Here is a 23,562-nt window from a genome sequence, read left to right as displayed (position 1 = left end):
TTTGGAAACCATTTTGATTCCCTTTGAAAAAACAAACCCAAATACCCAAACACTCGCCCGCAGTTTCTCTCAGCGAACAGGGTTATAAAAAGCCTGTGAACCTACGAGGACTAACAGTTACACAGCAGCCTAGTGACAGCGATCCAGAAAGGTATGAACACTTGTACACCTCTATATATTAATCTTTATAAATACAGTATTCTACACAAGGAACTGTAGAAAGACGTCATTCAAGGTTTGGTTTTTCTTTTACAAAAGCTTGCGAGGGCTTTTGTTCAGATCTCTGCTTTTTTCCCTGCCAGTCTGCATCACTCGTTCTTTTTCCTCCTCCATCTCCCGCCTCGCCCTGCGCGTCTCGGTCAGTCGTCACATCAGCTCCAGGCTCTGTGCTCTGCCACTCGAAGCAGCGGGATGGAGACCACACGCAGAGCGGCTCCGCCACTGCCAAGGGTGAAAAGCCGAAGCGCGAGGCAGGTTCAGCCCCGACAGAGCCGCGGGGCCGCGGGCGGTCACAGCTCGTCCCTGGAGGACGGCGCATCCAGAGACGACTGCGAGGGCAGAGCGTCCTTGTTCTGGCGTCGCTGCGGATCGTGCCCTGCTGCCGGATTTCCAGGAGTGCGTTCTGCCCCAGTCCGTCGACACGGTCTCGTTGTCCCAGGTGGTGGAGGTCTCTGTGTCGCTAAGGTAGCCGGGCTGCCCTGTGTAGTGCGTGGGGTAGACGAGCAGGGGTTCTGCTGAAAAGGCTTTCAAGTCTCTGGACTTGTAGTGCTCCATGTACTTTGCTCTAAAGAGGAGAGAAAAATCATCAGGGACAGAGTGAAATGCTTAGAACTGCGAGATCCAAGCCCATCCACTGAGTGAATGTGTCCCAAGCAGCACAGGTCGTTGCTGTGGTGGGGTCTGACCTTCTACCCACTGCATTCAGCTTTAGAAAAATAAAACGTGGGCATCACAACATCACACGCTGCATACTAAGCGCCACGAGGTTTTGCGTAGCTTGAGTCAAACAGCATTAAAACACTAAAGAACCGAATGATTATTAACCTGATCTTTTGTTGCTTTAGGTCTTAGTGCTGATTGATAAATCACCATTTTTGCAGATGAAGCTGAAGAGCACGAAGTGAGCTCCATTTTCTGAAGTGCCCCGCAGAGCACTCAAGTCATCAACCTGCTGAAAACTGTAACGTGAATAATTTGGACTCCAAGCTCCAAAATTAATCATTTATATGTACCACACTAAGTGTGCACACATAAACAAGGGTATACATAAGCATATATAGATATTAACACATATGATATACACTACACAAATCTACGAACCAGATCTTAATCATTCAGCAAGACCAAGCTCACGTGAACCCAAGTAACGAAGACACCCGACCTACTCACACCGGGTGCTTGTTGTACATGACTGGCAGAAATTCATCCACCGGCAACATCTTGCCGAAAGGCTCCGCTCCGATGAGCTTCTGAGCCCCCTGGAAGGAGATCGCGTAGCCCAGGGTCCAGTACGAGTAATCGGCTTCCACCAGGTTCATGATGTTGGGAACTGCTTTCTCAGGCTCCTGCACCTGCATCCTTTTCCGGCCAATGTAGCTTAAAGGGGGAAAAGACCACAGAAATCGGAACCTAAATGTGAATCTGCAGCAGTTAGGACCACACAACTGTCCATGTCAAGCGGGGAAGGACAAAGGGTGGATCTAAGAAGCAATCCCTGACACATTTCTATCCTGTACCACTCTCAGACATTCAAACCTTACCCCAGCGGGTGGTACAGATGTGAAAGACTTGATAAGGCAGCTGAGATGACACGGTCCAAGCCTCAGCGCTGAGCTGTGGCAGTTCCTCTGTCACAGCAGTGTCTCCAGACGACCAGCACTGCCCACAAAGCGCACCAGTGGTACCCAACACAGCTGGGGCACCCCAGCACCAGCCTGGCCCAGAAGCAGAGTTATCCTGATGGGAAGAGCCATCAAGAAGCCTCTGCCACCTTTCCCTGCACTCCAGCATCACCCTCCATCTCTGCTGCTCATGTCCCCTGTGTGCCCAGAGCTTCACGAGGGCCAGTGACTCACATCAGCTCCCAGTCTAGCTGGGCTTGTTCAATGTCATCCATCAGCTTCATGAGCTTCCTCTTGAACTCGTCCTCAATAACAAGCGTCTTCTCCAGTTCTCTGTTCACCACCTGAAACAAGATGGTTCAGAAGTGATCACAGTGACCCCGAAATCTCTGGGGGCCATCCTGACCTGGTCGTGGCCCTCTGGACCATACAGGTAGGGAGGCTGGAGAACCAGCCCCAGATTCACAGCTCAGCTGGGACGAGCTGTCCAAAAATATCCTGTGGCTGAGCATCTGCAACCTAGAAAAACCCTCCATGTGATGCTGCAGCACCTCAACCCCGTGAGCTACCATCTTGCACGACCACCTCCTCCTTTGACAACAAAGCCACTGTTCAGAAAAACCTGTTTCTGTTCGGAAAAAAAGTGTTTCTGGAATCTGGAGAATGATCCAGCACATCCAAAGTCTGGCCCTGGCAACTTCAAGAACACACATGCAAAGGCATCCTGCAAGTGGGTTCCCATCTTACCATCTGACCATTGGTGATGCAGAAGTCTCAAGCCCCAAATCATTGCCTGATTTCTCAGTGCTGAAGTCCCTGCTGCTGGCTGAAAGGTATTTGGATCATCCAACCATCACAGTCACATTTGGGCAGCTGCTGCCTTAGACCAGTCTTCTCTAAGCACCAAGTTGTTCTCCCTGCCTCCACATCCCACCTCGCTCGAAATGATCCCTCCCGTCGATGTCAGGCTGTGTAACTCCAGCACCTCCAACCAGCACAGCCCAGATCCTCTCAAGTGTGACTCCCCAGGTGACCAGGACAGATGGAAGCTACAGCTACTACAACCCAAACAATACCTGTTAGCTCAAGTAACAGAGATCCCTGCTGCTAAATTTATTTATGATAGACCAGCTCAAAAAAAAGCAGTTAGCAGAGCCACTGGAACTTGCTCCAGCACACATGAAGAACCAGGGAAATAAAACAGGAGTTTCTTTAATACCATTTGTTCTTCAAAACCTTCCTGCCTTTCTCCTAAACAAACTCACTCCAAACAGGCTATCAGATGGTCTGCAAAACCAACCGTGAAAACACTCTGATAAAAATCACTTGGCAAACGGAGAGTAGAGCTGAGAAAGCTGAGCAATGTGTTCAAGAGAACCCCTGTACGCGATCCCCTACAAACCAAGTAAAACCATCCTACACTTCCAGAAACCGGTATTAGATTTGTCCTGGGACCGTCCGTGTGCCTTCCCACTGCTCCTGCCCTCAGCACCCTCCCCAGGGCACCCGCACCCCCCTCACCTCCTCCCAGATGCAGCAGTGGCTGAGGAAGCAGCCGATCTCTCCCCGGGTGAGGGGCCGCGAGGAGCACGGGTCCCGGTGTCGATGCTGAGAGCTTTGAGCCGACTCGTGTTCAGCGCTCTGAGAAAGAGAGAACACCTATCAGCATTTAAATAGAAAGTAAATTCAAGTCGGACACAGACGCAACGGGGGAAGCGCTGCTGATGTTCAGAGATGAGCTGTAACTCACGAAATTCCTGCACTTGCTTTGCTCAAAAACCGGGAGAAAAATTAACTAACTGATTTACATTCTAAATCAAGCTTAGAAATGATATCCTTAACTCTGCCAACGACTTCTTGTGGGACCATCAATATGGCAGGAGCTTGGCTTCAAATATTTTCCTGAGGTCCTGATGGGTGCGCAAGTCTCCGAGACCACCAGATGGCATGGGGGTTCCCACTTCCCTTTCTGCGAGTCCCAGACCAAAAATTTCTGCCTTGATTTCTCAAGATAAAAACATCTTAACATGCCTTAAAGTAAGGGCTGTGTCAGGGTTAATACTGTAGCCCAACAGCTTTGTAGCACGAGGACAGACAAATCTCTCAGGAGATGATTGCTCTCACACACTTTTGCTGCTTTCTAATTGTGTGCAAGTGTTACAGTTCACAGAAAGGAGTATGATTTTAACCTGATTTTCATCTTAGGTTGGATCTGGGGAACAATTTCTTCCCCAAAGGGCTGTGGGGCATTGAACAGGCTACCCAGGGCAGTGCTGGAGTCACCATCCCTGGAGGGCTGGACAGACGGACATGCGGTTCTCAGGGACATGGGGCAGTGCCAGGGGTGGGGGAACAGTTGGACTCGATGATCTTGAGGGGCTTTTCCAACCCAAATGATTCTGTGATTCTATCAGCCTGACCCACACCGCCCTGGTTCTCTCATGAAGACCAATGACAAAAGAAGACACAAACAGAGTCAAACTGCCCCAAAGCAGGGGCAGTTAGGTTAATAAAACGTCCACCTCTCCCTCAGCCCATCCATCCCCAGCAGGAGGGAGGTCAGGGCACCCAAGGAGATGGTGTCCAGCACAACCCCCTCTTTGCAAACATCAGCAACCCCAGCCGAAACTCACTTCCCATCCACGGCCTCTGCTATCTTGACTGCAATCTCCTGCTCATAGAGAGTCCGCAGCACCCGATCCCGCCTGTCCTTCCGGCGCTTCAGGTTGATCATGAAAATCTGGGTTGAAGAGAGAGACATCAAGCTCACAGCCTGGGAGCGAGGAGGAGAAGTGACTTCTCGCCTACCCTTCTTCAGTAGCAGATCTTAAAATACCAGCTGTGATTTTATCCCAGGTTGCGTAGAATTTGTCAGAAAGTTGGGGTTGGTTTTGAGTTGGAAGGTTAGAGGTTCATTCTTTGTCTAACAACTACTTTTTAAGGACGTTTTATGTCACAAGGAGAAGCTGCTCATCAAGGATGAATAAAGGTGAGAGCAGACCAGTTACAGCCAAGTCTATAATTTCCAAAGATATAAGATGTTTTGATTTATATTAAACACAGAGTCAAATGTCCAGCTCCAGTCCCAGAGGAACATCGGCCCACATGTTTCTCCACAATGCCACCACTACCTGTATTTAGGATTATCTGTGGGGTCACCACCCTAGCACAAGAACACAGCAAAGAGAAGTTTTGTAAATTACTTCAGGCACTGAAAATTCACAGAATTTTCACAAAAAAAATCACAGAATTTTCACCAAAAAATCACAGAATTTTCACAAAAAAACAAATCTGCTGCTTCCCCTGCCAGAGCAGAAAGCCCAGCACAGAGCCCAGATCACACCCAGAGATGTCTGCGCCAGGCTCTGCCCAAGCCTAAGCAGACAGACTTTTTGGTGGGGGGCAGAGGACCAAACCCCTCATTTGCAGGTAAACTGCAGAGGGGCTGGGATGTTTTTCAGTCCCAGGCAGACAAGTGCAGCTTTGTAGCCTGTGGAGCAAAAACCTCGAGCCAGTAAGAAGCGGATCCAGTTCTAGGTCAGCACAAATGCAAAAATAATAAATTGGATAAATAGAGCGCAGCCACAAAGGACAACACGGCAAAAAACCTACAACAGCTGCGCCCTAACACAGACGCTCCAACAAATCGTGTTTGGAATTCACGTGTCGTATAAACAGATGTAACAGAATAAGCCAAGAAAACAAAGGCTTCTCTGGTCTGCACAACTGCCACCCTGGCAGCTGCACAAAAACACAACTCCTGGTTAATTAAAGCACAGCAGATCCCTCTCCAGCCTTTCCCCTCAATGCCTGCACCCTCCATAACATGGAGAACAGGGCGGAGAGGGATTTCTGCGGGGTTTTGGGGCAGGACCACTGTCAGGAACCACCTTTCTAATGCACTTTTAAAGGCCATAGCAGAAAAATGTGGTGACCGAGCAGGGCAGGAGGAGAGCTGCCCCAGTAAGGGGGGAGCACACATGGTTTCCGGCCCTCCTAGACGTCCCCATCTTGAACAGAACTTGGCTGAGAGCCTCCCCCATCTTCTCCAGGCTCCCCAGTGCCTCTCTCAGGGGAGAAAATCATTCCTGTCTCTCACTGGAACACAGGAGAGGTTTCCCGAACGACCAGTTCTTGCTGCAGAATGGAAGGATGGCTGAGCTGCCCCACAGAGTCAGATGTAGAGGAAATGGCACAAGAATCGGGGGAGTTTAATGATGTGTTTTTCACTCTCACTTCTGCCATCTCTTCCTGGCTGGATTAAAACATCCGTACCATCAATGCAGGAAGCCCACAGATCTGCTGAGCACTGCCCTGGCACACCAACCTTAATCGGGGGTTTTGTAGCAGGTATGAAATGCCCACAGACCTGAGTGGCCTCATTTCTCCCCAGCAAATGCCAGAGGGCAAGAATGCTCCCTGAGCCCTTTCCCTTCTGCTTCCCTGACCTCAGAAGTTCTCCCCACGTAAGGATGGCTGTTTGCTCCTGGCAAAAAGCTGAAATCCAACAGACGAGTGACTGGGAAAGAGCTCAAACGTATGAAGAGATGGGAATGGGAAACGGCTGGAAGGTCAGTTACAGGGAGATCCCAGCTCCATTAGGTGAGAAACAGGAAGACAAGACAATGGCAGCAAAATAAGTTCCTTACTTCATCAAATCCCATCTTGTCAGGGTTCTTTGGCGGAACAGAGACAAACTGTGAGGGTTCAACGGGAGGACGATCAACTGGAAGAGAGGAGAGATGCCAAGCATCACCTTCATGCACTAACAATAACGTGTGTGTGTGTGTGTTTGCATCTCTGGACCTAAAGCCCCAGGGACCTGGCTGATGAAGTCAGGCAGGAGTGGGTGTAGCACAAAGCGTCCATGTCACAGAACAGAAGCCAGCAGCCATCTGCCAGACATAGCTCAGGAGAGACACGAGGTTCTGCAGCATCCTTGCCACGTTAAAGAAGCATTTTTGCATTCGATATGGGGAAGTTAAGGAGTTTTGTCAACGGAGCTGACCTGACCGTGAAGCGATTGCATCTCTAGGTAGAAAAACAGTGGAAAAATGGGAAACTGCATGTCAAACCAGGATGAGAACAGTCGGATCAGGAGGCAGATTCCCAGGGGTAAGAGAGCTCTCCAAACCTTAACTTGGGGGTGTCCATCACAGCGAGGCACAGTAACTTACTCATTGCCTCAATGAGGGTGTGCACAAAGTTCTCGGTTTCTTCTTGCAGCGTCTGGTGCGATTTCAGGGGCATGGGAAGGAAACCATAGTGTTCACGGTTGCAGATGAACATCTGTATACCTGGGGATCACAGAAAAAAACAGAAAATAGAGTCAGGTCTCTTAAAAGGAGTTCGCTGCTCTGTTGCTATGTACCCACAATCAAATTCGTTGCCAGGAGCCCAGTCCCAAAAAGTTCTGCTTCAAAAGCAAATGAAGGGGTTTAACTTAAATCCCTGGAAGGCTTGAACAAATGTGGAGATGAGGTTCTCAGGGACATGAGTTAGTGCCAGGGGTGGGTTAACGGTTGGACTCGATGATCTTGGTCTTTTCCAAGCAAAATGAGTCTATGAAATTCATAGTGACATTTTCTGTATCATTTGGCTGGCAGCACGTGGTCTCTCTTCTGAAAACAATTTCCAGTTGCTCCATAACCGAAGGTATTTTTAATTGCCATCAGTTTTCTCTTAGGAGAGACTGGAAACTCCCTCTTAGCCCAGAGAAAGGGTCTCTTTTGGCCTTTGCCTTCATGCTATGAAAACAATCTCTCAGCAGAGGGCAGAACCGGCCTTTGGCAAAGCGATGTTCGATGCACACAGCGGATCTGCTGGGAGAACTGGGGAGCACCCCAGAAACCCCTGTATTCCCCAAACCCCACCTGCACCGCTCAGACCTGGTGCAATCCCTTCACAGAGCCAAAAGCAGGAGCAGGTCTGCACCATCCAAATCAACCAAATCCTAGAGAGAGAGAGCAGCAGGGAGAAAGAGATGCTTCCAAAAATAGGTGATACCGTAACTTCCTTCTGCTCAAAAGCTTTTGTAACTGCTTGTTCAAGGAGCTGAATCTGAAGGCATGGAACAAGAAGAAGATGCAAAGCTTCCCTTCTGAGCAGATCCATTTGCAAGGGAGAGACCCACACGCTGCTGGGAATGTCGCAACCTGTGATCAGTAAGATGCTGTTCCCCCCAGACTCACCAAGAGTTTGCTCATTATCGGCTATAACTTTTCTTTTTTTTTTTTAATTAAACAAGCAGAATCACCCTTGTCCCTCTAGGAAATAAATGAAAAGCAGACACCACCTGGTGAGAGTTGGTGCTTTCATGTATTAATCCTCCTAAATCCCTGGTATTTTTAGCAAGGCAGAATTATCTGCACTACTGACCCCGGTGTTTCTACTGTTTTAAGTTCTGCGAGGAAACTGCTGGCTACACTACTGCCAAAACACATTCAGCTGTCAGCTGCAATTTAGGTAAATGGCAAAATAAAAAATACTACCTGCTAATATTAATGGATTTGGCACTGATCTAATCAACTAATCTTATCTGGCTCACTGATCTCCGTTTTTATCTTCCGCTGGCTTAAACACAGTTAATCTGCATAGATTCACACCAGTATTTCTGTTTCTTCTGGGATAAAAGTTACTTCAAAATGGTAAATCTACCTTAAAACGGGGAGGGGGACTCACTCTCCGGCTCTGTTTTTATAATAAAATAAAAGTTTGCTACAAAGGACAGAAGGCTAGAGATACTGGTGTTACTATTAGCCTTTGTAAGGCAGTGAGCAGGGTTCACAGTCATATGCCTTAAATAAATCCACAGTCATATTTTGGCAACCTAAATTTCCCCCACATCCCTGCGACTGGACATTCCTGGTTGGCCTGAGGTCTCAGAGCCTCAGGCTGAAGGAAGCTCAGAAGCTCTGGCCAGCTCAACATCATCTTGCAGTGCAAAGGGCTCTACGGAGACCACCTCCTCAATAAAACACCTGCGCTGGGTTTTGTTCTGTGCTCCGCAGCCCACGCCCTCTCGGCAGAAGTGGGACGGGTGGGATGGTCTCTGTGGAGCATCACAAACCACCTGCTTCGAGCAGAAGATTCACTGCTGGAAAAATCAATGGGTTGACCTGAGGCGTTAAGCGCAGTACTTGGCCCAGACAAAAGCCAACATCGTTTATGGTTTCAGGGAAATAAGTGGAATTACTCTGAAGAGAAGTATGCCTCAAAGTCCATACATTTTTCACATTTCTGAACTTGGATGTCATCCTTTTGTCCTGGGTGACAAAACTCAGCCCAGGACACAAGCCAACAATCTGAGAAGATCAGCGGGCCAGACGGCCGAGGTCAGCTCTGGAAAAAGCTGAAGTGTTCTAGGATGGAAGGAAAAAATGATGGGTTTGAATCCCTGAAATATTTCTGAAGCAGCTGGAGCTGATGCAATGCAGTCCCCAGACTAATTGGATGCTGTCAGAGGGAACAAGGGGCAGGTAGATTTGAGGGAACCTGCTTTGCTCACTGGACCTAAACCTCTGTTCTCTTTTGGAGCCAACAAACCCACGTCCTGACTCAAAAGGTCAGGGCCCCAAAAGTGCCCTGCAAACTCCCATCTTCCTCTGCCTCCCAAGGGCTCAATTTCAGCTCTTGTTGCGTCTCCTCTCCCACTCATCCATGCTCCACATCCCCTGGAAGCTGAGTTTTAAAAAGCCCTGCTTATCATGCCAAGAACACTGTCTTTCGCCGCGCTGTTTGCAACAAGAGGATCACTCAAAAGAAAGCTGCCAACAGTCGCTGCACTGCTCTGTAAGTGGTGGGAAAGGCAGATTGCTCAGCCTGGCTCTTCTCTAGAAGCCACTGTTGACAAGCCACACTTCTTCACTTTCCCTCTACTTGTCTGCACCCCAAGAACAGCCCCTCCTTCTCACCTTAACTTTTTACAAGGAGAGGACAGATAACACCAGCTGCACATCACTCAGCAGACCCAAAACCCGACTTTCCCCAAGTAATTCACCCCAGTAAGCCAGCAAGCCAGTTGTGAAGCTCTGAACAGAAGCGCGTTTCATCAGTGCCGCTGAGGTTTCATCAGTCATTTTTTCCTTTATAAGGCTCCAAACTTTGCCCTTTTCAACACAGGAGGGCAAAGAACAATACAGATGGTCATTAAAAACATACCCTTCCCAGGAGCTCCTTTCATAGATGTGACACAGTTCTGCCAGCCAGGACTTCGCTAGAGACAGAATACCCACCAGATCCAAAAATGAACAGGACTGACCATCCTCAGCAGAAGAACAAGCAGCTGTAGCAGTGCTATCGTGCACTAAGAGGCAGCGAATCCCCCAAGACACACGGAGCTCTGCACGCACCAACAGCCGTTCCAGGTAGAAGAAGACACTGAGGTGGTGCCTTGGCCCGAAAGGACTCCTGAGTTTCAGATCTAACTGAAATCCTCCCAATGTCTGGCAGAAACTGGTCCCAGTACCAGCTGGAGCCCCAAACATCTCAAGGACTGGTTCTTGACTCATTCTCCCAAAGTCCCAGTGAGGCGTCAGTTCTGTGGAGATTTTACTGCTCTCACGCCAGCAAGAAATTTCCTCTGAGCACGGCCCACAGCCCCCACATCACTCCCTGAAATCTGCACTGATTTTGCTTAAAGCAAACAGAACCAACAAAAGAAAAACCTCTTAACTCTCAGACAATTCCTGCTGAGCTGCCACAAAGCAAAGCTTCATCAAGCACTGCAGGCAAGCAACTTGGGTTTTATTTTGCACAAACACTGCAACGTCTAAAAAGTGTCTCTTGTCCTCCCCCCTTCCTCATGGAGTCTCCTGGAAGTGGTGAATTTAGACAACTACAGAGTGCCTTCCACTCTCACAGCATTCACTTGTGCTCGCTATCATCTCACTGTGACAAAAAACAAAGGTAGATGCCACTAATTTGGTCTCTGAAACATTGCCTTCGTCCCTAGAATAGTTCCCATGTCTTTTGAAGCTATCTGTGATTCAAAACTGCACTGCCACTCACTTGCTGCTGGTTGTCCCTGACCAGATCCAAAAGAGAAAAGGGAACAGGGTCTTAACTCACCACTGAAGCCAAAAAATTGGCTTTTGGTCTGTGAACTCCAAAGTAAAGATCTGCATGTCTACGAGTGAATCCTGCCCAGCAAAGTCTCCAGACACACCTGCCTGGCGACTGGAGAAGGCAAAGACCATGATATCGTCAAAGCTCCAGGTGTAGTCCTGATGCGGGGGGTAGAACATCAGCTTGGTGGAGGTTTCTTTCCTCAAGTCGATGAGGAAGGTGGAATGAATCATGGGGACAGCAAACCAGCCTGTCCTCTTCCATTCCCGGATCGGGGGGTAATCCAGGGTCCTTTTGTAATAGCCCTGCAAACAGAAGCAGGGGGCTGGATGTGACAGAAGACTTCAGTTTCACAGCTGCTCCCCAGCAAAAGCTCCTGCCCTTAGTCCCGCTCAGCAGAGACGGATCAGTGCTCAGTTCTCAGATTTTGAAGTGTCCCCATTTTGAAAAGGGCTCAGTCAAGTATTCAGAAACAATCTTCAACCAAAAAGGTTAAAATATGACCTTCTCTCTGCTTTTCAGCAGCTAATGGAAATTCAAGCCTTTCTGCTACAAAATTCCCTTGCAACAGAGCTTCAAATCTCGGATTTTTTTCCCCTGGCTCTCTGGAAACCTTTTTTTTGCACATAGACTCTCAGCTCTGACCCTGGAAGCTGCTGAGCATCTGTGGCATCCTCTGTGTTCAACAAGCACAAAGGACATTCAGTGTCTCACCGAATAGGACCTGCAAATTATTTCTGGCCATGACCTAAAGAGCTTTGCCAACCTTTCGGCACTGAGGGTGCGACACCCGCCTTGTGCAGCTCACAGCTGGATCTGCAGGTGCCATATGTCTAAAGCTATCAGATTTGGAAATCAATACACTGAATTCCCCCTGAAAGAAAGGTCTAATGCACCAATTAGACATCTGAACATGGCTGACGGTTGGGTCCGTAGTGGATTCTGGTCTTTACAGAAACGGTGAGTCACTAAAATCAGTTGAAGTTACTTTTGATTTATATTTTCCAAGAGCATCCTAGCAACAGCCGAGCAAATCACTGCAGAACCACTTTACCCTGCCTTTGCGCAGAAGCACCGTGTGGTGCGTTTGTCTGTTTGTGCATCTGTTGGTTTGCCCTTCGGAAACCTTCTGACCACGCTGTGAGGCCTGGGTGTCTCAGATGTCCACGAAGAGCAGAGAGCGGGCAGAGCCCTCACCGGCATTCCCGCTGCGGGAAGGGTTAAAACATCCAACGTTAACAGACAACCGAGAATGCCCACAGGTGAAAGATGCTGGAAACTTCATTTTTGTCCTCCTCCACTTGCTCACTACGGGCTTGTGGGGCTTTTCATGGCTCATAAATCACCTGTAGCCAAGAAAGACTCCAACTTAGCACTGCTGTGCTCTCCTAAGGACAGCTTCACGACAGCTGAATGTCAGGCTGTCTGCAGCTGGGTTTGGCTTTGTGTTTTAGGGCGTTCTCCAGTTCCTGCTCCCTCCCCAAGTCTCCAGGGAGAGCAGGGCTGAGAGCACGAAGCTGCAGGACTGCGAGCACAGAAACAAGCAGCAGTAACTAAGAGAAAAGGAAAAAAAGTGGGAACTTTCCTCTTCATCTGAGCAGCTTTTTTCAGCAAATCCTGCAAGATGCATTTGCTGCTAGGTTTTTTTTCCCCTCCTTTTCTCAGTAATCCTGGTAATGATGGAGATTTTCTGCTGGAGAGGTAACAGCAGGGGCCGGGGCTGGGGCTGGCGCACACTGGCAGAGCCCCATGCCAGGCTGTGGAGAACTGCTGATTTACATCAGGACTTCACCTTAAACACTTAAAGGACAATGCCTTTCCTATAAAGTTTATTTCTCCATTTTAAAACAACAACTGAAACAAGTAAACACACCCCTTTTCTTATCTGTGTATTTACTTCCCAAGAATTTGGCGAGTTCAGGACCTTTTCCTGCTATTTTTACTCAATTAGTTGGTCTGACTTGTGGAACTCCTTGTCATAAGATGGTGTGGGGGCCAAAAGAGAAAAGATTCGGTGGTTTCTGTAAAAGAAAAAATATAATCACCGAGAGCTTTAAAAACAAAGACCTTCCTCAAGAAATCCTACAGAAGGAGACTGCCAGAGGATGTTTTACACCAGAAGTGGGAAATGGAGTTTGTTCTTCATTTCACTGCAGCAATAATGACAATAATTAGTAACCGGGTAGCTCTCTGGAGCAAAGCAAGAGGGCAGGAAATGGCTGGAGCATGGAGCCTCTCCAACATCCCCAAGGGATGACGGAACACCTGCCAGCAGCAGAGTAGCAAACAGGTCAAAAACCCGATCTCATTATTAAGATTTACCTGTGGGCTTGGAGAAACGAGTATTAATTACAGTCCTCACCTCAGACTGTGCGGGAGAAGAATGGACTCCGACAACTCTATGAGAGTTATAAACTGAAGCTGTTTAATGTAAAGTTTGATCAGGTTATATAGTCTTAAACTGCTGATTTTGTAGTTACATTATTTATACTTGGATAATTATAGTTAGATTACACGCTGCTTACATTTCTCTAGCTAATACATGATTGATTGCTACCTTAGACAATCATCACCTCTCGTGTCTCACCACAAACTACTTCAACTCCTCATTCTCCTCTTGCCTCATCAACTTTCTACCCCATTCTGTGTGGTCAAGGACCTTTCAATGACCCTTCCCTTGTGGCCTAGATCAGCTCGATGCAGTCTTGCTCACTGCACCGATGTCCATTTGTTTCCAGAAACGATCCCACGAGGCTGAATGTCTGAGGAAGCCCATCTAGAGCTCAGTCAAGAACATTCCAAAGAAAAAGAGTGAAAAAAGGCAAAAAATCACCGCTGACCCACACTGACCACAGCGATGTGGATCTACTTGTCAAGTGATAGCTCAATCTCATTCTGGCTCTAAAAATGATGTTACTCCTACTAGGCAGCATCTTTGTACCAATATTTACTGCAGCATCTATGATTTGAGAAAGAAGCACTAAACTGATTTCTACAAGGCAAACGATGTTGCCCCAACACATAAATCTTGTTCATGTGTGAGAAAAACAACCTATATACAACAGAAAGCTGTAGAAAGAAAAGCAAATTCCTCTCTGATTAGCATCACTATACAGGAAAGCTTGTCTAAAATTATGTACCAAGAGATTTAAGGCCATTAAACAAACATATGGAGTGACCTCAAATAAATTCTGGTGTGTATATCAGTATTTTTGATGTAGTTAGTGGGATTGTATCATTTCCCAGGACTTTTGGCTAAACAAGCTCAGCTTCCTCCAGATTCAGCTTTTTCAAGCGAGAAATCTCAGACCAGGCAGCAAGTTCCAGCTACGTGCCTGCACACCCAATGCAGAACACGCGTTGCTCTGCTCGTACCTACAGCTCGGTTAGAAAACAAAGCCTGAAAAACATTGATAGACCGCAGTGTCCTCTCTGCCCTCATTCCCAGATTTCCTATAAACGTATGGACCTTTCCCAAAGGTACCCACCAAGATTTGGGATGCTGCCACTCAGAGAGGCGCAAGCTGAGCTGAGTGCACGTCACCGAGCTACAGCAGCTTCTTTTCAGAAAAGGACGCTACAGAAACAGACAGGAAAGCCCACAGGACAGAAACCACAACCCACCACTTCACAGACACAAGAGGCCTTTGCAAACACAGCTTGCACAGTCGCCCAGTAGCATTCAGGAGGTCACTTGCCTGGGGGGTGATGCCACACCAGAAATTTGAGTAGAGAGAGCGAGACTCGAGCATTGGTGCCACCAAGGTCTTGTTTTCTGCTATCAACAGGGTCAGGGTTTCTGGGTTGGTCAGTGAGTTATCTGTATCAATAAATTAGAGAAGAGGGGAAGAGAAAAATAAATTTGTTATTAGATTAAATGATAGGCTTGCCCTGATGCTTTCTTGGGAACAAGGCAGCCAGAGGCATGAGGTTGTCAAAAAAAACCCAAAAAGCACTGAGCTGCTGGTTTTGATACCGTAGGACACATCTCTGTTAAAGGTACATTATGAGATGGGAAGAGATGCGGAGTTTCCCTCGCACTCCACGGAATGTTCCTCCAACACTGGGGCAACGGAGCTGCGAGGGAAAACATCACTGCTGAAAATTCAGGGTGCATTTATTCTGCGAAGAGGATCACTCTTAAAAAGTGGCTGCTGCAGTCACCAAAGCCACACATCTGTTCACAACTGTTCCGTAGAACTATTTCCCTTACATTTCATCACTAACAGGTGGGGTTTCCATCTGAGGGCCCCTTGCAGGTACCTACCCACCACCAGGACTACGTTCAGTCCTGACCGCTGGGCAACAAACCTTGGGTTTACCCATGGACTTCTCTCTCCAGCTGCAAACTCTCTTGCTCATCAGACCAAGAAACGATACACGGCATCTCACTGCAGAGAGCTTTGTCTTTAGATGGACAGGAAACTTTTTGGCAGCCCCGGAGTTATCAGAGTGACCATCTGAAAAGCTTTTGCCTGAGGACAGTTAATAAATCAAACCCTGTACTTACCAGGATGTGGTCTGACCCCTTCTCTCGTGCAGCACGCAGGGCTGCCGGTCGGAGTTTCGTCACGTGAGTGAATCGGGAGCTTGGCCAATGTTTTGGCCCAAATTCTTCTGGGTAAGACGTAGCAAAAAAAACCAAAAGAAAGTGACTGCAACCCATGTCTAGAAACCTATTGCGCTAGTTAGAAAAATAAAAAGTTCCCTTACTATCTTCTTTCCAAAATAAAAACAGTGTTAGAGTCACCTCAGGCAACCCAGGAGCGGTTTTGAGAGAGAAAGATTCCAAGTTTCGTGCTGGCGTGTGTACACAGGGCACTGGAAAACAAGCAGCGCTGCAGCGTTTTGGGCTGACCAAGTGACTGAAAGCAAAACAGCACCATCAAACACACCCAGGAGTTTCTTCAGCAGCAACAGGCCCTGATGGAAGCAGAGGTTACACCACCAAAATGGGCTGAAGCTGATTTACCTCACCTGACCCTCTGGTAGAAAGTCATCTCTCCTCTGCTACAATTCAAGTTTAAACTATAAACACAGCTTCCTTGAGCCCAGTAGAATCAACAGAACGGAGGATGAGAAGATGAAGGCAATCTGGATTCCCTTGGGGTCTGGGCATCACGAGCAACTGTTAACACATCCTGCTAACAGCTCTGAAATCTACAGACACCCAACGCCCAGCGCCAGGGGCCCAAGCACGTGAGTGAAGTTACCCACGTGTCTCTGTTCTCAGGATCAGGTCCAAAAGCAAACGCTTTGTTACAAAGATGGAAGGAAACACCGGGACAGAGCCCTGTGTGGAATAACAAGTCAGGATACAAACCAAACACACAGAGTTCTTCCTCTTTGAAATTCTGCATACAAATAGGTGTTGCTTTTCATTCCTTATAGGAGGATGCTCTTTAAACCTACTATCGTATTTCAAAGCAATGATCCTGCAAGTCATGCAAAGGCATAATATGCTGAATTAAATCTAGTTCTCTGGCTCAGAACTTACTGAGAATTCAATGTCTCGAACAGAACTTTCATAGACACTAATGGGAATGGGCTACGATTTCTCTGCTTCCTTGAAAATAAAGAATGACAGTTTTTATTCCCTGTAGTTTTTGATGTGATTTGTTTTCCAGGCACAGAGAGCAGCTGCAGACGTTAAATAACTGAACGGAAAATATTTGCTGAAGTTCTGCATGAGTTGCTTCACCGAAGTCAGAGACCTTTTTATGGGCTCCATAAGGACACAGTTTAAATGGGACAGACCCGCCTCCCCCCGCAAAATCTACATTTTAAGTACACCTCCTTATTTGAGAACAGAAAATCTAGAAAACCGGAGATACAGACCAACCAGTCAGCCCCTCACTGCAGTGCTCACCGGGGCTCTTCCATCGGTCTCCACTCCACACCGTGGTAGAGGTTCTGCACGTTCTTCAGCCACTCTCTAAGCATTGCTGTGGTGCTGTCAACATTGCGGGCAGTGGCCACCCTGGAAAAATGAGAGCACAAAGAGCCCCATTAACACACGGTTTAGGTCCTTCGCTTTTTCCCAGCCAGCAATTGAGTCAAACAGAGGCACGAGCTATTTATTACAGGCACATCCAGTTCCTGGAAGAACTCGGGGCAGCTCCACAGAGGTGCAAGTCCTTGTTTAAGCACAGAGCAAAGCCCAGATTCCCCACAAAGCCAGAACGCGGGCATCCTTGCACATCTCTCCCCTCTGCTCATCTCCTCCTGCCTCATCGAGACCACAGCAGCTTTAGCATCAAGCAGGTACAGGACTGAATTCTGTTCTTAATGACCACACGGTGAATTCTCCTTGCCAACTGTCACCATCCCTGGGAAGGTTTAAAAGACGCATAGATGAGGCTCTCGGGGACGTGGATTAGAGGTGGACTTGGCAGTGTGAGGTCAACGGTTGGACTTGATGATCTTAAACATCTTCTCCAACCAAAACGGTTCTATGATTCCAGCCACGTCCGTTTAAATGTCCAGTTCACCCACTGGGAAAGACACGACAGGCCACCACCACATGAATGGCCGCAGGTAAGTTATTATAGCTGTGAAGATCCTACCTCTAGAGGCACGGGGATTTTGTTCTGCTTGCTGTATTGTCCCCATACTCTGTGTTTAAGCTGAAAAGGCTGGGGCTCAGAGACGGCTGCTGTTTCCTCACATGGAGGTTCTAAGTTTGTAAAAACACACAGAGGAGCTTTGTGCAGATGCTGGGCTCTCTTAAAACGCTGCAACAGCGCTCAGTCTCAAACAACGGGGTGGAAGGAACCCGCCTGCTCCTTCCCCCACCCTCCCCAAAAGCAGCATCTGAAGAATGTTGGTTTTTTTTCCTCCTTGGGGTTGAGCTGTGCAGCTGCACAAACTGGAACAGGACGCACAGATCCATGTTCCTGATGGGAATCACATGGAAACGCTCCCAAAGAAGCCAGGAGCTCATCGGCACAGCCCGGCTCCTCATTCCCAGCCTGCGCTTCCCCGGGACCACGACTTTGCGGATCCGACACCTGGCCATGGTGGATCCCACCGAAAATTCCCTCCAGCCAAAGGGCTGCTCATTTTTCCCTGGGCAAACGGCAGCACAGCCCCATGGCAGGACACAACCTGTGCAGCCACAGCTCCACTGAGAATTTACACCTTTAAATTCCTCTGGGAGTAGAAATACTCCCAAAAGGTCTCGTGGAGAGACAGCAAAGAGGGTATGGAACACATCCCCAAGGGGAGGGGGCTGGAAGGCTGTGCTAAGCCCCTGTCAGCTGCTCTTAATCGCCTCTCTTGTCCCCCAGCTCCAGAGACCCAAAGGCATCTCCCACAGCATCCTCCATCCTACTTGAAGTCAGAGATCCCTGTAGCTGGGAGGGAAGAAAGGAGGGAGGGGAGACACTGAAGGGAGAAAGGGAGCACATCCCAAACCCTAGAGCTGCTCCAAACTATTTCAGGAAAATACCTCCACCCCAAGTCATCGTGTGATCCTCCAGACGAGAATCAGACCATGAACCCTTTCTAGCTCATGCAATGAGAGGACATCAATCCCGTGGGGTTTAGCCTGGTTTAATTTAAAAATAAAAGGAATCAAGAACGCAGAAGAATGCAATAATTTAAGGACAGGAAGCTTATTTGTTGAGTATTTATTCCTGTCCAGCAAAGCAATAAATAAGGGAAGTTCAGCTAGTGAATGAGGGTTGATTTCTTTGCTATTAGCTGCTCTCCTATGCCAGAGCAAGGCTGGGTTTCGTCATAACTTCGGGGTTTGCTTTTGACCCAGACCCTGGGTTGGACTGCACTGCAAATCCAGCTTCGCGAGGATGTTTAACTGAACTAAACCATCAGTGTTGACTTGGCAGAACAGACTGGTGTCCAACTTGCTCCATGTATTTCACAGATCGCAGACTCCACCCCAGTCCCTGCTCTAATACACTTGCTTGGGCTTCCTGCTGCCCTTGCGCATTTCACTGCTCTCGTTCAGCTTTCCTCCCACACGCCAGCTGCACAGTCAACAGCTCCAAAATTCCTAAAATACCAAAGAACTGTGAAAATGGTTTTGTTGTTCATTGTCATTGCTGGAGCTGCAGTGGCACCAGGAAGCTCCTGCCACACAGCAGGACCACACTGCAAGTACGTGTCATGCAAACCAAGCAAAGATGATGGTGGCCTTCCTGAAGAATGTCAGAGTCCATCTTACACCACAGAATCACAGTTTGGGTTGGAAGGGACCTTCAAAGCTCCCCCAGTTCCCCCCTGCCATGACAGGGACATCTTCACCAGCTCAGGGTGCTCAGAGCCCCGTCCAGCCTGGCCTGGGATGTCTCCAGGGATGGTTCATCCACCACCTCTCTGGCTGGTGTTTTACCACCTCTTTGCCAGGCCCAGGCCAGTCTTAAAGATCTTGCAAACCCTTAAAGTAAGCCTACAAATCCTAGAGTCTGGTGTACATGCCTGTTTCTCTCATCAGGCCCCATCCCAGACCTTCTATCCTTGTGTAAGATCAGTGGGGACAACCAGATCCCATACACCCGGGGTTCTCCATCCTGCTCCTGGTAGGGCAGCATGCTCTTCACACAACCCACCCCAGAAGACCCCAACACCTGACAACCCCCAGACAGACGTGAGACACAGGAATCTCTACATCTACCCACAAGGAAACTGCCAGAAGAAAAACGGCATTTTACTGCCCAAGCTGTAATGGTGGTGTTATTTAAAAGGTAAATTCACAGCCCAGTAGACCTTTAACAAGGACATTGATGAGACAAAACTGGCGCAAATACCTAACTCAAGTCTCCAGGACCATCCACCCAGCAGCATTTCTAAGCCCAAGAGTTCTCAAAGGCAGTAAAATTTGTCACACCCTGGACGAAACTTGCCCTACGACCAGCACATTGGCAAACCTTTGTTTTTCCAGCTTGGAGCCTCAAAAACAACACAATTTAAAAAAAAACCCAACAAATGACTCAAGCTATTCTGAAAAGTAATTATCACTATTAGTCTCTGAACAATTAACATTTAAGATCAAACAAAATCTGCGCTTACTCCTATTTTAATATCTGAACCAGTCCACCTATCCCCCCGGAAAAAAAATAGCAGCTATGGTATTTGCGTTATCACTGTATGGAAAAACAGACACTTCTTTTTTTCCTCCCTTTTTTGAAATAACAACCCCCGCACAGGAAAAAACAGGCAAATAAAAATATGAGCAGGACTTCCCACTGGCAGTGAGAGCTCCTCAAGCCGTAAGAGGAACATCAGGACAGGCCCCATCGTACACATTCTGTAATAGTTTGTAGGATGTCAAGAAGCTGAGCAGACAGTTAAAACTTCATTGTTCTAACTCGGATGGACCACTTGGATTCTAAATCCATTTTGGAGACTCATAAGGGCATTTCTGCTGCAGATGTCACCACCGTCACTGGTGGTCTGTTGTCCATGGTGCACATCTCCTTGTTTCTGGCAAACTGAGCGTCCTTTCCCTGGGTGAGGACAGTCAGGAAGGGTTGAGATGCAGGGATGGAGTTGTCAACGCTTGTGACAGGGCTGGTACAGTGAGACGAGGCCATGGGATGAGACCGTAGGTGTGATAAACCAAGGGTAAGAAAGCACCACATGGAGGACACTGCTGGCAGCATCCCGTGCTGACTCCCCTTGGGAAATGCTCCTGATAGGTGAGGTAAATCACATTTTTGGAGTGGATTAGTTAGTCCCCAGCCTACATCCCTGTGAAGGGTTCTTCCACCCCAGGTGCAGGACCTGATGAAGTTCAGGAGATTCCCTGCAGGCACCTCTCAAGCCAAAGCCAACACACTCCGCCTGCAACCAGTTATTGGGGGAGGCGGCTTCAACAGCAGGATTCCCTCAAAAGAGACCAGTTAGACCCACAACCTTTGCACTAAAAGGGAGGCAACTTCATGTTCAAGAGCTGATTAACAAAGGCTAAAATTTAAAGAAAAAAGGTCTCCTGCAAGATTTACAACCTACAGCCTGTGCGACACAACCAGTTAAGGTTGGGGGAGTGACAAGGAAGAAACAACAACGAAATATATATTAAATTCCCGCCACTCTTTTCTGAAGATAAAGCTTAATAAATTAAACTGGAACAGCTCTACAGATGGACACACCTATTCCAGTAACACGGCAACTTTTTCCATTCAGATTTAAACCTATTTCCAATAAATAGAAGTTAAATTTTAGAAAAGCTTGAGCAAGAATGTTCATATAGGGGCTTATGTCGGTATAACTATAACCACCTCAATATTTACTTTGGCTTTAAGCAGAAGTCTTACCATGGACACAAACCCTCATTGGCCATGTTCAGTAAAGTAGCCCCCTCCCAAAAAAACACAAGTACCGCTAATAGCGGAAAAGTAAGCGCAACATTAAGCTCCTACTGTTTTAATTGAGTAACATGTGAGCAGTAGCACCGGAGGAAAACTGCTCCTTTTACAGACTGCTCATATATTTAGCCTGATAATGTCTGATCAAACTGTGTTTGCAAGAGGGAGTTAATTTAGGCTTCGATGGTTCTCCTCCTGTTTTCCTCCACACCCTTGAGAATCAAAATCACCCTTTTTTACTCCTCCACATCCCAGCCTGCTCTCCCAAGCTATTTACAGTTTATTTACCTCAGGCACTAGGGCAAAGGGAAAAAAATCACCTTCACCATCTGTATAGGAAAAGTACTACAGGACAAAACCAACCCTGTGTGCCTCTGGTTCGTCAGAATCTGGGTCACCTCGTAACACAAATTGTGGGAAACTCTATGGCCAGGGGCCTGCGGTGATTTTGCTACTGAATTTAACATTTATCAATTCTTCCCTTTGGCAAACAGGCAGGGAGAAAGGGCTTTGAAGAGATGTAAGCACTTCACATTCAAGAAGTGCGTCCTGCAAAGCAGAGCCAGAACTGGAGGCAGTTTCTATGATTCTATGGAAAATTGAAGTTCCTTAGAGGATCCTTTCCCATCCTGATGATGTTTCAAAGACTGTAAAGGCTTGAGGAGGGCAATGGGTTCTGCCCCCATCCCAGTGTAACATAACACAGCAAAAAAATGTACACAGAGAATGGATCAGCACTGTCTGAGTCATCTGCTCCCAAATCCTTGATTGCTACGAGAGCCAAATTCAGCCCCTCCGGTCCAAGCGGCCCCTTCCCATCGCCCTGCCAAGCACGTACATGGATGACGATGGTCAGGGTGCTGCTGACGGCTGGGGCTGCATTGAGAACGGCTCCCAGGAGGAGGACATCCTTGGCTTTCCAGGGTTGCTGCAGGACTGAGCTGGGCACGTAACCAAGTCCCAGGAAAAGCCACAGATATCCAGTTCAGCCATCCCTCTTGCTTTTTCTCCGCTTGCAGCCAGAGATCCAGTTTACCCACCAGGCTTGCTATGGGATGTAGTCCAAGATTGAGTTCCACTGAAACAAGAGCCATAAGTTGGCCACGTGCCCTAAATCTGCGGAGCCTCGTCCAAAGCGAAGCCCAAAGTCAATGGAAAGCCTGTTAGCAGACCACTCCTAACAACCATAGCACAGAAACTGGTGACAAAAGCACCAGTAGCTCCCCTTGGCCGTCCTCCACAAAGCAGAGCAGCAATAAAGCATTCAGAGAGACTCTATGTCTCAAAAGAAACAGCGATGGAGGAAGCATATCTCTGCATGCCAGAGATACCCAAATACTCAGGTTGGACCTTGAACCCCTCCGTGCCCTCACATGTTTGAAGGAGCAAGACAGAATAGGAAGGAGATCACCTGCAGAGCCCCATCTTTCCTCTTTTATTAGAAATAATACAGACTCACAGGCTATGGCAGCTCGGGCCCTGCTCTCTTACTGTTGGTTAAAGTTTGGCAAGGTCAATTGAGCTGCCACCTTCCAGCCTACTAAAAAAGGCTGAATTCTACAGCTATTTCTAAGAAGTTTCCTCACACAAGCATAAACCCTCATGGGGAATCTGGCCAGTCTGGGATCTCCAGAGAAGTCTAGGAGACAAAAAGGTTCTGTCACTGTCACCAAATGGCTTGGTCTTTGAGTCAGAGCTGTGTCCCCCACTCTTGCTATGAGGGCTACAGCCAAAGCTGGTCCCACCCGATGTTTCCGGAGAGCTCAGCCCTCTAAAGCAGGACTCAGCATGTTTGTGAGAGACTAAAGAAGATAGCAAGGTACTTTTGGCTTTGTAAGGGTCGCTAGAGCCCTCAGAATCATTTAGATGCTGCAGCAAAAGCCCACTTCAGCTTTCAGTCACTTTGGGCAGCTCCAAACGCCGTCTGGTCCAAGCAGAGAACCGAGCTTAGTGTCACACAGACCGATGACTGCGCTTATTCTGGAGGTGAATTCGGCCCTGCCAACAATGGCAAAAAGAAAAATAAAATCCAGCACTGGAGTCCTAATATGAGTCCCATACACATTTGGATTTAGATTTCCCAAAACAAGCATTAAATTAAGTAACAGACGAGTCATTTCTCCCTGTCTTTGTGTTTGGATGCTGCCAGACTTAGAAAACTAACTCAAAACATAAACCCCACCAAACTGGCAGTTTCCACTGTGAATCAGTGATGAATTAGCTTGACTGGGAAACACTGCGGCTGGGAGAGCCTAGAAGAGAAGGTATGGATCCTAAAGGGAAAACAAAATTCAAAACACGACAGAGGCAAAACACTTTTAAAATCC

The 23,562-nt window shown here is 47.8% G+C and overlaps 1 protein-coding gene across 1 annotated transcript in view; it reads right to left on the bottom strand.

Annotated features, from left to right (window-relative positions):
- Positions 1 to 371: 371 nt before the first annotated feature.
- Positions 372 to 23,562, bottom strand: part of LOC139826716 (procollagen galactosyltransferase 2-like) — a 119,503-nt gene continuing 96,312 nt past the window's right edge. Inside the window, 12 exon segments of the mRNA XM_071803120.1 lie at positions 372 to 585; positions 587 to 784; positions 1,390 to 1,596; positions 2,076 to 2,185; positions 3,363 to 3,445; positions 3,448 to 3,482; positions 4,475 to 4,581; positions 6,491 to 6,567; positions 7,019 to 7,138; positions 11,008 to 11,212; positions 14,606 to 14,741; positions 15,419 to 16,887. Of these exon segments, the coding sequence (XP_071659221.1) occupies positions 510 to 585; positions 587 to 784; positions 1,390 to 1,596; positions 2,076 to 2,185; positions 3,363 to 3,445; positions 3,448 to 3,482; positions 4,475 to 4,581; positions 6,491 to 6,567; positions 7,019 to 7,138; positions 11,008 to 11,212; positions 14,606 to 14,741; positions 15,419 to 15,573 (1,509 nt within the window). The 5' untranslated portion in view covers positions 15,574 to 16,887 and the 3' untranslated portion in view covers positions 372 to 509.

Source organism: Patagioenas fasciata, unplaced genomic scaffold, assembly GCF_037038585.1.
Source record: "Patagioenas fasciata isolate bPatFas1 unplaced genomic scaffold, bPatFas1.hap1 Unplaced_1, whole genome shotgun sequence".
Lineage (NCBI taxonomy): Eukaryota > Metazoa > Chordata > Aves > Columbiformes > Columbidae > Patagioenas > Patagioenas fasciata.
Note: the sequence above shows the minus strand (reverse complement) of the source record. Positions and strands in the feature narration are given on the sequence as shown.